The 13,785-nt window shown below is 46.8% G+C and overlaps 1 protein-coding gene across 2 annotated transcripts in view; it reads left to right on the top strand.

Moving 5' to 3' along the window:
- Nucleotides 1-13,785, top strand: part of LOC146187581 (cytoplasmic aconitate hydratase-like) — a 192,992-nt gene that overhangs the window by 35,989 nt on the left and 143,218 nt on the right. For both annotated transcript variants that reach the window (XM_084607747.1, XM_084607748.1), the window contains one exon: nt 5,817-5,886. In XM_084607747.1, the coding sequence (XP_084463873.1) occupies nt 5,817-5,886 (70 nt within the window). The remainder of the gene's footprint in view (nt 1-5,816; nt 5,887-13,785) is intronic.

Raw genomic sequence — 13,785 nt, 5'->3', positions numbered from 1 at the left:
GAAGTTGATGATCGGTGCCACAATCGGCCCCAGGCCTTGTTTTTACTGCTTGTATAGCGCTTCTCCATCTCTGCTGGCAAATAATATAATCGATCTGATTCCTGTACAGACCGTCCGGTGAAATCCATGTGTACAGGCGCCTCTTGTGCTGTTGAAAATGAGTATTCGCTATGGTCAGGTTGTTTTCTTGACAGAACTCTACTAGCCTCTGCCCAGCTTCATTTGGCTCACCAAGACCGAACTTGCCTGTAATTCCAGATATTTCTTCACTCCCGACTTTAGCATTCCAGTCTCCTATGAGAAAAACGACGTCTGATGATGGGGTGCGGTCTAAAAGGCATTGTAGGTCCGCATAAAATCTCTCAACGTCAGCTTCTTCAGCAGCAGTGGTCGGTGCATAGACTTGGATAACTGTTATGTTGAAAGGGTGACCTTGGATCCGAAGTGAAATCATTCGGTCGTTTTTGGGGTTGTACCCTAGCACTGCTTTGCCCATTCTTCTGTTTACTATGAGAGCGACCCCACTCCTTCTCTTGGATTCGTGCCCACAATAAAAGACATAATGGTCGCCGGTGTTAAATTCTGCCATTCCGGTCCACTTGAGCTCGCTAATACCCAAGATACCAATGTTCAATCTGTTCATTTCTCGCTTGACGACATCCAGTTTACCTTGCGTCATAGATCTTACATTCCATGTTGCTATGTGATATATCTTCTTGCAACATCGGACTTTCCGGTCGCTTCCTGACCCATCTACAACTGAGTGTCCTTTTTGCTTTAGCCCAGCCGCTTCATTCATCCTGGAGCTACTAGCAATTGCACTTTGTTCATCCCCAGTAACATGTGGGACGCCTTCCAACCTGGGGGGCTCATCTTCCGGCGCCATATCATTAATGCCATTGTGACTGGCCATAGGGTTTTCTTGGCAGGAAATACTGGAGTGGGTTGTCATTACCTTCTCCGGTGAATCACATTTTGTCAGAACTCTCTGCCGTGACCTGTCTATCTTGGGTGGCCCTACACAGCAGAGCTCACGACTTCGAGTTTCGGAAGCCCCTCTGCCACAACAAGGCAGTGATTCTTAGTCTTCTCCATATTGATTTTCAATCCTACCTTTTTACTTTGTCTAGGTCACCAATCATTCTTTGCAGTCCATCTCCTGAGTTACTTAGCAAGGCAATGTCATCAGCAAATCGCAGATTACTGAGGTATTCATCTACCCTTATACCTAACTGCTCCGATTCCAAGTCTCTGAATACTTCCTCTAAGCAAGCTGTGAATAGTACTGGGGAGATCGTGTCTCCTTACCTAACACCTTTCTTTATGGGAATTTTGTCACTTTCTTTATGCAGAACTATGGTTGCTGTGCAGCCACTATATATATATATATATATCTTCCAGCACTTTCACGTACGGCTCGTCTACCCCCTGATTTCGCAATGCCTGCATCACCGCCGAGGTTTCTGCTGAGTGAAATGCTTTTTTCGTAATCGATGAATGCTTTGTATAAGGGCTGGTTATATTCTGAGCATTTTTCTATCACCTGGTTGATGGTATGGATATGATCGATAGTAGAGTACCGTTTCCGAAAACCTGCTTGACCCTTTGCTTGATTGCAGTCTAAGGTTATCTTGATTCTATTAGAAATTACCTTAGTAAATACCTTATACGTAACAGGCAGTAAGCTGATTGGTCTGTAATTTTTAAGGTCCTTAGAGTCCCCTTTCTTGTGAATGAGGATAATGTTTGCGTTCTTCCATGGGTCCAGTGCCGTCGATGACACCAGGCACTGCGTATACAGGGTGGCCAGTTTTTCTAGCACGATATCCCCCCTCTTCTTCAGCAAATTTATGGTTATCTGTTCCTCTCCAGCTGCTTTCCCCCTTTTCATAGTTTCTATTGCTTTCTTAACCTCGTCCTTCGTCACTGGTGGAACGTCTGACTGTTTTTCCCTACCGCCAATTTCATTACGATCCTGACTACTTTGGCTACTGTAGAGATCAGTATAGATCTCTTTGACTACTTTGACAATGTTGTCCATATTCGTGATGACGTTGCCCGCCTTGTCCCTTAGCGCATATATCTGATTTTTGCTTATGCCCAATTTCTTCTTCACCGCTTTTAAGCTTCCCCCGTTCTTTACAGCTTGCTCAATTTTGTCCATGCAATGCTTCCTTATATTGGCCACTTTGCTCTTATTGATTAGCTTTGATATCTCGGCCAATTCGATCTGGTCTGTTGGATTGGAAGCTTTTATACTCTGGCTTTTCTTAATCAAATCTTTCGTCTCCTTAGACAGCTTACCGGTATCCTCTCTAACTATCCTACCGCCTACTTCTACAGCACACTCAGTAATGATATCTCTAAAATGATTATTCATTGCTTCTAGAGTAATGTCGCCATCCTCTGTTAGAGCTGAATATCTTTTCTGTAGAGAGATCCTGAACTCGTCTGCCCTCCCCCTCACCGCTAATTCGTTGATGGACTGCTTTCTTACTAATCTGTTGCTTTCCTTCTTTAGATTTAGACTAATTTGGGACCTCATCATCCTGTGGTCACTGCATCGCACTTTCCCGATTACCTCTACATCTGCCATAATGGCGGGGGTTGCACACAGTATGAAGTCAATTTCATTTTGTCTCCCCGTTTTGGCTTTTCCATGTCCACTTCCGGTTCTTCCGTTTGCTGAAGAAGGTGTTATGATTTTTAAGTTATTGCGCTCTGCAAACTCAACTAGTAACTCCCCCCTGCTATTCCTAGAACCAATAGTCACCTACTGCCTGGTCTCCTGCCTGCTTTTTCCTTACCTTGGCATTGGAGTCGCCCATTAGTACAGTATACTGATTCTCTACTTTTGACTGAAAAACAACAAAGCATGAATAATAAATTTCGGGCCAGTTGTTTCATCCCAAGGGAGAACAGTCTCCCCTTTTGTTGTCCTTGTGCTCTTCTGGCTTGCAACAAAGAATAGCCTATGGATAAGGAAAAGCAGCTTTAGTCATGTCAGGAACAGGTCTGCCTTGACATTTTCTCCTTCCATGCATGATTTTCTTGTCACAATGGCCTGATCAGGTCACATTCTGGGGCCGGAGCTAACATTGCAGCGAAAAAGACCTTGGAAGATTACCATGGTAATAATAGTGGAAGGCAACAGGTCTGTAGGTTATGAAGGCCACTGCATGAGTATTCAAGTCAAATTTAAAACCTCACTGTGGACCTTTTACAGTTATACCTGGCTTATAACGAAATTGTCAAATGTCCGGTATTTTTTGTTGCGTCCAGGTTTTTGTTGTATGCAGTTTTCATGTGAATGCAGAATGAAAAGGAGCTTAGGAATTGAATGTAAGGAAAACCATTTTGAAAATGTCAAGTCAGAATTGCTTCAAGTTATTGAACTGGCAAAACTGAAGACGTGGCGCGACTACAGCACCTGTCTGGTGGGGGAAATAGTATGGCCGCACCAGGAGAGGGAGACCTTCATGCATGTTCTCACTCGGTCTCCAGGAAACCGACTCATTTGACTCGCGCTGCTGTTCGCTGGTCCTGCTACCGACGCGCGAAAGCTCACATGCATTTGTGTAGCGGCAATGGGTGCACACTGCTTGCCTCTTGTCATTCATTATTTTGCACTGACTTGAGTGCCATATTTCAAAAGTGAAAGCAGCAGAGACTGTTGGCACGTAGAGCGCTGAAACACGGCGCAAAGCATCAACTCTGGTTGCAGGCAGTGATTGTAGACGCTCCTCAGACGTGAGTTCATGTTATATTGTCGTGAAACTTGCAAGGTTCTGCCAAATATTCAGTAATTCAGCACTAGCTAAGATATTCAGCCCCGTGGGGCGGTATTGAAATTGAAAAATTTGGTAACATCAAGAAATTTGCTACGTGGAGGTTTATTACATAGAGGTTTAAGTGGGGAAGAGGGGATTGGAATACGAAAATTTCCAAAAAAGTTGATTTTAGAAAACTTGGCTTTTCGGCATCTGAAACACTCATTCTCTCTTGTACTGAAATATTTTTCCCCAAAACAAATTCTAAGTTCTCCAAATAAACATACAGGCAACGAAATGTACAGTCGACGTCACCCTTGTGTAGAGCGCTCGGGCAGTGCTCATCCCGCAATAAAAACTGAAATTAAGAACCAGTCCACGATTTGCGGACAAAGTGCTCATGCTCATCTTCTTCACAGGTCTGTGTGGATCTACTTCCGTACAAGGATTGCTTGTAAAAAGTAGAAACTGCGACGAGGTATCGAGTTTTATGCAGGGAAGTGCGCCGATCGAGCGCTCTACACACGGGTCACGTTGACTGTACATATGCAGTGTATGCTAGTTTAGAACATTTTTCTCAAAAGTTGGTTTTGAGCACATCACCTTGCTCGTGGAAAGTATAACATCGTAAGGGATGCACGGATTTGAATGCCCTTTGTTTTGTTGCAATTGCTGACATATGCTTTGTATCAAGACAGTCTCAAATTTACCATCTAGGCTCACATTTTTTTTATTAATGAGTAATGAGGCCATTGTGCATTGTAAATATTGGGGAAAAGTGCATATTGCACCCTTAGAAAAAAGCCGGGAAATTCAAAAAGAAATTAGGAATGTCTTCATTTTGACCATACTTATTTATTTAAAGACTCATAGCCAGTGTTGTAGCAGGGGGCGGCAGAACGTTAGGTGGGCGGATGAGGTCAAGAAGTTTGCAGGGGTCAACTGGATGCAGCTAGCACAGAACTGGGTTAATTGGAGAAATGTGGGAGAGGCCTTCGCCCTGCAGTGGGTATAGTCTGCCTAATGATGATGATGATGAGCCAGTGTTGTAGCCAGTCTAGCCTTTCCACAAGCAAGCAAGTGAACAATGTATATTCTGTGATAAAACGAAAACTGTTGAAGATATCACAGTGAAACTTTGCATCCGACTGTTTGATGGTTTTTTCAAGCCAGAGTACTAATTTGTATCACTCTAAGTCGAGAAATTCAAGGCTAACGAAGAAGCTTCTAGTTAAGTTGAGAACAATGCAGAGGGCTATGGAACAAAAAATGGTAGGTGTAACATTAAGAGATAGGAAGCGTGCAGAATGGGTCAGAGAAATAAGTCTAGTTAATGACGTCCTTGTTGAAATCAAAAAGAAGAAATGGGCATGGGCAGGACATATGGGGCTGTGCATAGAGGTGACAATCGATGTTTGCTTAGGGCAACAAATTAGATTCCAAGGGAAGGAAAGCGTAGCAGGGGGTGGAAGAAAGTTAGGTGGGCTGGTGAGGTTCAGAAGCTCGCTGGGATAAAGTGGATGCAGCTAGCACAGGACTGTTTTAATTGGAGGAATATGGCATAGGCCTTTGCCCTGCAGTGGGTATAGTCTGGGTGATGATGAATGATGAAGTCGAAAAATAAGGAAGTTGCCTCCGATCCCCTCATCCCCCCTTAATGTAATCTGCAAGTAATTTTTAAGAATTGCCCCTGGCGATTGCAACCTGCCTGTTCTTGTTGATGTCAACTGGTCTTTCTGGGTTCAATCTGTCGTTGGTGCTTTAAAGTAATGTGAGTGGGACAAGGTGCAGTGGTGCGCATCGCGACCTGCTTTTGGGACTTTTTGTTGCATTGCTGATACCTTTGGCTGCAGTGAAGGTAGATTAAAATTCTTTGCATTTGGGAATGGAGTACCAGTTGTTTGTAGTCGTGGTAGGTAGCAGCAGTGCATAGCATGTGTGCCGAATGGCAGACCTTGGTGTCACCGTGCGCCCCTGTGCGACTCGTCCTCTTCAGTGTGCTGGAGTGTGGGGGGACGGCTGCAGGGGTGTGTCTCCATCATGCAGGGCGGAGGCACTCCAGAAGAACCAGGACCTGGAGTTTGAACGCAACAAGGAGCGCTTCCTCTTCCTCAAGGTGGGCACTGAGAGTAGTTTAGATGGTCCCAGCCGTCTTCTGTTTTTTCGCTGTGCCCTACAATTAGGAAGTGGATGGAAACAGTGGGGCTCAGGAAAAAGATGGGGCTTGCCACACTGCAAAGGGCATCTCAAGTGTCTTGTCCACAGGAGTAATGCCTAACGGCACTAGTTCGCCCCTTGACATAGCAAGCATGGCAGGACTTGGGGAAGTTTTTGGCTTCTATGAGTCCTGAATGAATGGATGGCCCCATAAATCCATTCATTGTGTGCTTCATGCTCCTGGAAACCCAATTCTGAAAGTTCACCTGAGTCTTCCTGTTGCATGGGGCAGGCTAAAACTAGTGCTGTCAGGCAACAGTAGAAAAGAAACTTGCACTTACAAGCATGGACATTCTTGTAAGAAAGCTAGGCAATTGAACTATATTGTTTGCAGACTTCTCTGGTCTTTGTTTAACCTAGTTGCACTCTAATTCACCTGCTGTGCATGTTTGGCTGAAAAGCATACTAGCTGTTCCCAACGTAACAATTTCCTTTATAATGTGATTGAAAGGAGACACTTGTTTTACTGATCCTCACCCTGGACTAAATATTTAGAGTGTATTGAGATGATGGGCAAAAGATTCATTTTAATGAAGCTTTGACCTTTGAAATTTAAGTGAAATGGATTTAATGGATGTTTCAGCTGCATGGGAAAAGGACAGTTTTTGGGCAGAGATTATGATCTGGTGGCTTATTGCATTTTTTAGATATTAAATCAAGTCTTCTGGCATCGCTTTGCATGAAAAACATCCTTCTCCATGCATTCTCCAGAGTTGGCACTTGCAAAGTAATGTTGAGCATTGCTTGCGGGTGCAAGAGAATTTTAGGCATTGTGGTGGCCTGTGAAACAGCGTGAAACAGAAGCCAGGAGGCAAGTGGGCCTGTTACGGTATGCACACAAAGGGGCCTTTAGTATTGGAGAGAGAAGACAGAGAGTTGTTTGCTCTCTGGACTTACTCTCTCCACACATGCATTGTTGGCCGAACATTCTAAAAGAGCTGTACATGGGCACACTATTCAGGGTGAAAAGTGAAGGTCAGCGAAAACAGGTCTTATCTCTGAGCGTGTGCAAACACAAAGGCACCCAAATAAGGGGCTTGTCAAAGTATGAGAAGCTGAAGGACGTCCAGAAAATATGGAAATGTGGAAAATAGCATGCCTCCCGGTAGAAAGCAAAAGCAATGTCACTGGGGAACATGCTTGAGGATAGATTGCTCCCAGCATACTAGTGGGTGCCCCTGAAAAAGATTGGATAGCTACTGCCATATGTTACATGCATCTGTTCATAATCAGTTATCTTTAAGGATTGCACTGCTCATTGTGGAACCTACGCTTTCGTGGGTTGCTGTTTTTGCGTGTTGCATAGAGCCTTTAGGCTGTGAGATCCTTTGGCTAATTCCATTACACTATACAGTAGACCCTTGTTAAGGTCAACTCATGGGCAGTAGAAACAATGCAAGGCCATTGGTTGCTTTCCCATAAAAGTTTCCTGTTGTTTAGGTGAATTTTTGCAGCGACCCCTCACAAGAGCGTACATGTGACGAGGGAAAAAAAATCAACATGCTCCTGCACAAGGAAGCGGGTCCTTGCAGGATGGCTTCCATGTGTCACTGCAGAAGAGTGCGAAGAAGCCATCGTGCATCTGTGCAGTTGCTTGGGGTGAAGCTTTTTTGACGATGCACAAAGGGCACGATGGCACCAACGGAGATGGCCATATTTTGCATCACTGCCTCCTACAGACTAAACAGCGTGCAGACTGCTCGTTGACTGGAGTTGTTAGCCACTTTGCAGAATGCAGTGTCGCTGTGTAAAGATAGCGGTGTTACGCACTATGCCTGTAATATCAAAGAAGACAGCTGGTGCATTTGATTAACTGACTACAACATGGCAACCAGAGTGTAACAGCCGCCGGTTGCCTTCTGTCTTTCCGGGGCAATTGAAGAGAGGCTGCAATACTTGAAGCTGTATGGAAAGCAAACTTTAAGGAAGGAAGGCAAATACAGCTGCTGCTGTGGGTGCAGTGAGAAGAATGAGAGTGGAGAAAGAAAACTAGGCACTCCCAAGTAGTGTAAAGGAGCTGGTTTGATTCACTCACTCTTATATTACTTCATATGTAGTTTAATAAATGCTCTCTTTACAATCGTCCTCTATCTGGAAGGGGATTTTATTGATTGTTTTCATGTGACATGTGTTTGGCCTGGTCACATATCCCGGGCATCGTAAGGGAGCTGACTGTAATGGAGTAGAACCTCGGTGATACGAATCTCACGGGGTCGCAATAAATTCGTGTCATCTGAACATTCGTGTCCTCAGAACGAAAGAAAATAAGTATCCAGAAGCATGGGAAAGGTAGTCGCGCAGATCTGTTTACAGCCGATAAGGTTTGTTACAGTTGCGCGGTCACAGCTCGCCACTTGCGGCGCACAGACAGAAGATCTCGACGTCGGCGAAATGCAGGTCGCTTGTCTCAGCGAATTTCTCGCTGCGTATTCAGCACGTCAAGAGATGGCGACGTGCTGGCTGAGTGGCGCCACACTCTGCTCGTGACTAGCTGTTGTGAAGTCTACGATGTGCCCGTGCGCGCCGCCGACTACTACTTATGGTCGCACGCTTGCTGCAGTCTTTTCACGCCGTAAAAAACGATCGAGATGCCGCCGTTGTGCGGTCCGCCTGCTTCTGCATACTTCTTGCTGCGCCTACAGCACGACAACGGGCCGCACAACGCTGCAAATTGCTTGTGGATCATGATCGCGGAGCCAACGATCTGCGGTCTATGCGCTCGTGCTGCGTATGCTGCTGCCAATTGCTGTGGTTGTGAAATTTGGTTTTTGGGCCACACGCTGCAGAAAGCTTTGTGCGGCATGAGCCCGTCAGACAATCACGACGTCGGCGAGGGGCAACCGATGCATCACCGCAAACTGCTCGTGATGCGCACTTACAGCGCGGCTAACGATCGCGGAGTGAATGATGTGCGGGCAGGGCTTAGTGCCATAGCCTCCTGTATTTTTTCTGTGCCTGCCGGATCGCGGAGCGAACAAAGGGAACGCGCCGTCGCTGCAGTTGCGCGGCGCCGCCACTCATCGTGATAGGGGCGCCACTCATGTTTGGGTGCTGCTGCGCATGCAGTTTCAAGGGCGCATTGGTGGTCGCGCGCCGCTCGTGAGGCAGGTTCCCCATATTTCTATGGATTTCCTGCGCTGTTTAATAGCGTCCACAAATAATTTTTACAAGCTCGCTGATTCTTAAACGTATGCTGAACCGTACATGCATAAATATTCACGCGAATAGCACATGCATGCTAAAGCAAGGGACTAATCGCATTTATAATGTCTATAAAGCATCATTTTAAGCAAGAACTTGTACAGCTTAATTGTAAGGTAGTAGCTGTTGTAGGCACCTCATGTCGGATGTAATCGGGGGCTGTGTAAAAAATCCTATCACGGTAATTTGTAGTTCTAGTAGTTGATTGTTATGTGGTAACTAGGAAATGTCGAGTATTTTATTGATGAATTAAAACATGAACAAGAAAATTAAAATAAAAAGGGGGCTCAAACGTGTCAAAATGCTCAGAATGAGAAGCAAATGCCTAATGATGCTAATTCACGGAATTAAATTTTTCATTTCGTGAATAACTATTATGGTGGTGTTAAAGGCGCTATATCGGCATCCTCTCTTAAGACAAAGCTTGAGTGTCCCCCTGATTTTTCGGTACCTAAACACTGCGTGAACATCAGAAAGAAAAACCAAGCTTTTTCATCCAAAAGAACGAGGAAAAAGAAAATTTATTCCCAGCTTGAAGAGGAAACACAGTGAAGCATCAGTTTTAAACTTCACATATTTTCTTGACAGTGGTTTCTGAAAGTAAGTTACAAGGAAAAAAGAATTATTCCCAGCTTTGAAAGGAAACACACAGAAGCATCAATTTACAACTTCACATACTTCCTTGACAGTGGCTTCTTCCTTTTTTCTGTCAAGACCAGATACATAGGCCGTTCAAATATATTGCTCGAAGTTTTGAATTACACATCCGTGTAGAATAAAAAATACCACCTCTTACACCTTAGGTGAATGACATTACAAAGAGTCTGTGATAATTCAAATTGACCCCACGAGGGTGGCGCAATGGTTAGGGCGCTCGACTTCTGTGCCCAACGATTCAAGATCGAATCCCGGCCTTAGCGGTCGCTTTTCGATGGTGGCTTAAAGGAAGGCGTCCGTGTGCTATGCGACGTCAGTGCACATTAAAGAAACCCAGGTGGTCAAAATTTTCGGAGTCCTTTGCTACGGTGTCTCTCATAGCATGAGTCGCTTTGGGCTGTTAAGCCTTACAAACCAAATGCTTAAATCCTTTGCACCGTTTTTCTGTTCGGCGCACTTTAGTGTCTTGTTGATTTGTTCGGGCTCGAAACCACCGTCAGGCGGTTTTGTCATTTTGCGACATGATGTGCAACAAGGTTTATCTCGAATGATCGCTGCCACACGCAACCTTATTCTTGTTGATTACGCTGAAGGCTCCGCCTTCTAGAATACGGGTCCGCGAGCGATGGTCTCGCCCGACGAGTGAAAAACCAAGTCTTTCTTAAAAACACCGGTTTATTCCGGATCAACAGAAAAGTATAAAATAGAAAAGAAACAGCATTGGTCAAAACTGCGCTGGAAACATGCCGTCAAAGTCCACGACAATGGACTATGCAGAATAAAATGGAACCTGGATCAGGGCTTCACCGCGGCAACACAAAACACACTGTGGCGCGGATAGGGCAAGTAATAGGGCCAAAGCGTTAATGACGGTACAAAAGCAGTGTTACTCGCGTCGCAGCACTCACGCTAACACTCCTAAGGCATTCTTGTAGGCGCCGCTTCCGTCTTCGTCTCGCAGGACTCCGCTCCGTCGTCCGTGTAAATCCCGCTGGCCTGGGACGCTGCCTCGCCGCCCTTCGCTGGCCGGCCGCCCGGCGTAAAAGCGCCGAGCCCTGCTTCCGACGCGCTTATCTACCCTCGGTCTTGCGCCGATAACATGCCGCCCCCGCTCCGGACAGCTCGCTCATGCGTACTTGCATTGCCCGGGCGGATACCAACACAAGCAGAAAAAAAGCACGCGCGGTTTGAAACACTAAAAGGGGCTGTGGGGACCCCATACTCCCCCCCTCTCAAGACTGGACACCTCCCGAGGTGTAAAACAAAAATAACGCAGGATAAGGACGGAACTGGTACTGCTGCTGGTGGGGCGCATGCTTGGAGGTATCCGCCGAGTGTGGGTAGCCAAAGTGCCTGGTAGGTGAAGTGGTTCTATGTGGCTAATGGACGGCCGTGGTAAGCTCGGAGATCGGCCACATTGACTGGTCCGGTTTCTTGACCATCCTGCACATGGCGAATAAAGTAAGAAAGCAGAGACACGCACTTTGTTATCGTGTAAGGGCCAGTTCATCGTGGAGCGAGAGAAGCAGCAAACCCTTTTGCTGCATCACTTAGTGGGTGCGTGCGGCGAAGGACTTTGTCGCCAACTGTGAACTCCAAAGGTCGCCTTCCCTTGTTGTACTGGTTACAGTGTTCCAGGCGGGCAAGGTCCAAGTTTTCCCTTGCCTCCTTCAGAGTCTCGGCCAAGCGGCTGGAAAGATCATGCACAAATTTAGAATGGCTAAGACCGGGTAAATCAGAGCCATTCAGAGCATTCTCAATAGGGACCCTGAGCTCACGACCAAGGAGAATGGCCGCTGGCGTAAAACCTGTTGACCGGTTTACCGTGGTTCTTGTGGCTAAGGCCATCTCCTGGATACGAGCGTCCCAGTCCTTGTGCCGCTCCGTGAATGCCACCATCATAGTCTTGAGATTTCGATTCACTCGCTCTGTAATGTTTGCTTGAGGGTGGTAGGGCGTAGACTTTTTGTGCGGCACGCCAAGAACTTTGCAGGTCTCACTGAACATCCTACCAGTGAAATACGTAACATTATCAGTGATAAGCTGAGCTGGGAAGCCAAAGCGAGTGAATGTTTCTAGTAGCTTATCCCAAATTATTTTCGAGTCTAGCTTACTCAGGGGATACAATCCTACCCATTTCGAGAAATGATCAGTGATTACTAACAGGTAGCGATTCCCTTTCACTGATCTGGGATGGGGATCCATTATGTCGCAGGCTACGATTTCCCATGGGTATTGGCTCTCTCCAGGTTGCGTGAGGCCCAGTGGCTTCCCTCCCCTCGGCTTCGAGGTCTGGCAGGTATGACAAGTGCGGACGTATGTCAGGACATCCCTTCTCATGCGGGGCCATGTTGCAACGCGACACAATTTGTCATATGTTTTCTTGTCATCGCTGTGGCCTGCGAGGCGTGTATCGTGGAAGTACTCTAGAAAATGCTTACGTAGGCCCTTAGGAACGACCACACGAAATGCGGATTCACCACTCTCGGTGTCTGCAGCAGGTATATACCGCAGGATCAAGCCACCTTCTGCTTCCACGTAGCTGTCGTAGCTTCCGTTAAGCACCCGGCTCCCTGCAGGGTTGGCGCTGTTCAGGCTTTGGCGTATCTGGTTGCACTGGTCGTCTGAGAGCTGAGTGTCGAGGAGCTGCTGACGGGACACCAGTGTGCCCCAGGTGTCTGCAGGAGCTGTCACAGCATGGACCGCGGGTGCTCGCTCTCCCTCACCAGGAAGTGGAGCTCGGGACAGGGCATCGGCCACTTTGTTTAAAGTGCCTCTTCTGTATTCTACCCTGTAATTATACTTTTGGAGAGCGAGTGACCAGCGGGCTAGACGGCCAGCTGGATTTTGCAACCTTGAAAGCCATGATAGGGCCTGCTAGTCGGTCTGAATAGTGAATTCTGCGCCATCCAAATACATGTCAAATTTCTTGAGGGCAAACACAATCGCGAGACACTCTTTCTCTGTCACAGTATAGTTCCTTTCCGGTGCCGTCAGTGTGTGACTTGCAAACGCCAATGAGCAAAGCTTTCCTTGATGTTCTTGAAGCAATACCGCACCAATTCCGTACTCACTTGCATCCGTTTGTACTGTGAATGGCCGGTTAAGGTCTGGAAGCCGCAGGCGTGCAGTATCCGCGATGACTGCAGACAGTGAACGGAATGATCCCTGCTCGGCTTCTGTCCATGACCAGCGGGCACCCTTCTGGAGGAGCTGATGGAGGGGTCGCGCCAGGTCAGTGCAGTTTGGGATGAAGGGGCGGTACAATTCCACCATGGCCCAAGAAACGCTGGAGGCTCTTTATGTTGGTTCGTGGTGGGAGCTGTAGAATGGCCTGAAGCTTCTCTTCATCCGGGCGAACTGTGCCCTGTTTCACAATGAAACCAAGAAGGTTGATTGTGCTTGTCACCAACTGAACCTTGCCGGGGTTAATGGTGATACCCGCATTCTGCATTCGTTGAAGGACATTCGTTAGATGAAGGAGGTGCTTTTCTAAGCTTTCTGAGAACACTACTACGTCATCCATGTAGGCCATAGCGTAGTTAAATTTAGCGCCTCCGAGCACAATGTCCATCACCCGTTGAAAAGTAGCAGGTGAATTGCACAACCCGAAAGGCAATCGCACAAATTCGAACAGTCCCCAGTGGCAAGTGAGAGCCGTTTTCTCAATGTCACAGCGGTCAATAGAGATTTACAGAATACCCCTACTGCAGTCAAGAGTTGTAAAAAGTTTTGCTGACCCAAGTGAGTACATGACAGAGTCAACAGACGGGAAAGGGTAAGAGTCTCGCACTGTCACAGCATTCAGACGTTGATAATCTACACACAACCGTGCTGTGCCATCTTTCTTAGGCGCGAGAACAACAGGAAACGCCCAGGAGCTTTTTGATGGTCTCACCGCACCGGTAGCCATCATTTCGTCGAGGGCCCCATCCAGCAG

The sequence above is a fragment of the Amblyomma maculatum genome, chromosome 6 (genome assembly GCF_055883805.1).
Source record: "Amblyomma maculatum isolate TAMU_Amacu chromosome 6, ASM5588380v1, whole genome shotgun sequence".
In the NCBI taxonomy this organism is placed as follows: Eukaryota; Metazoa; Arthropoda; class Arachnida; order Ixodida; family Ixodidae; genus Amblyomma; species Amblyomma maculatum.
This window is presented reverse-complemented; position numbering and strand designations above follow the sequence as displayed.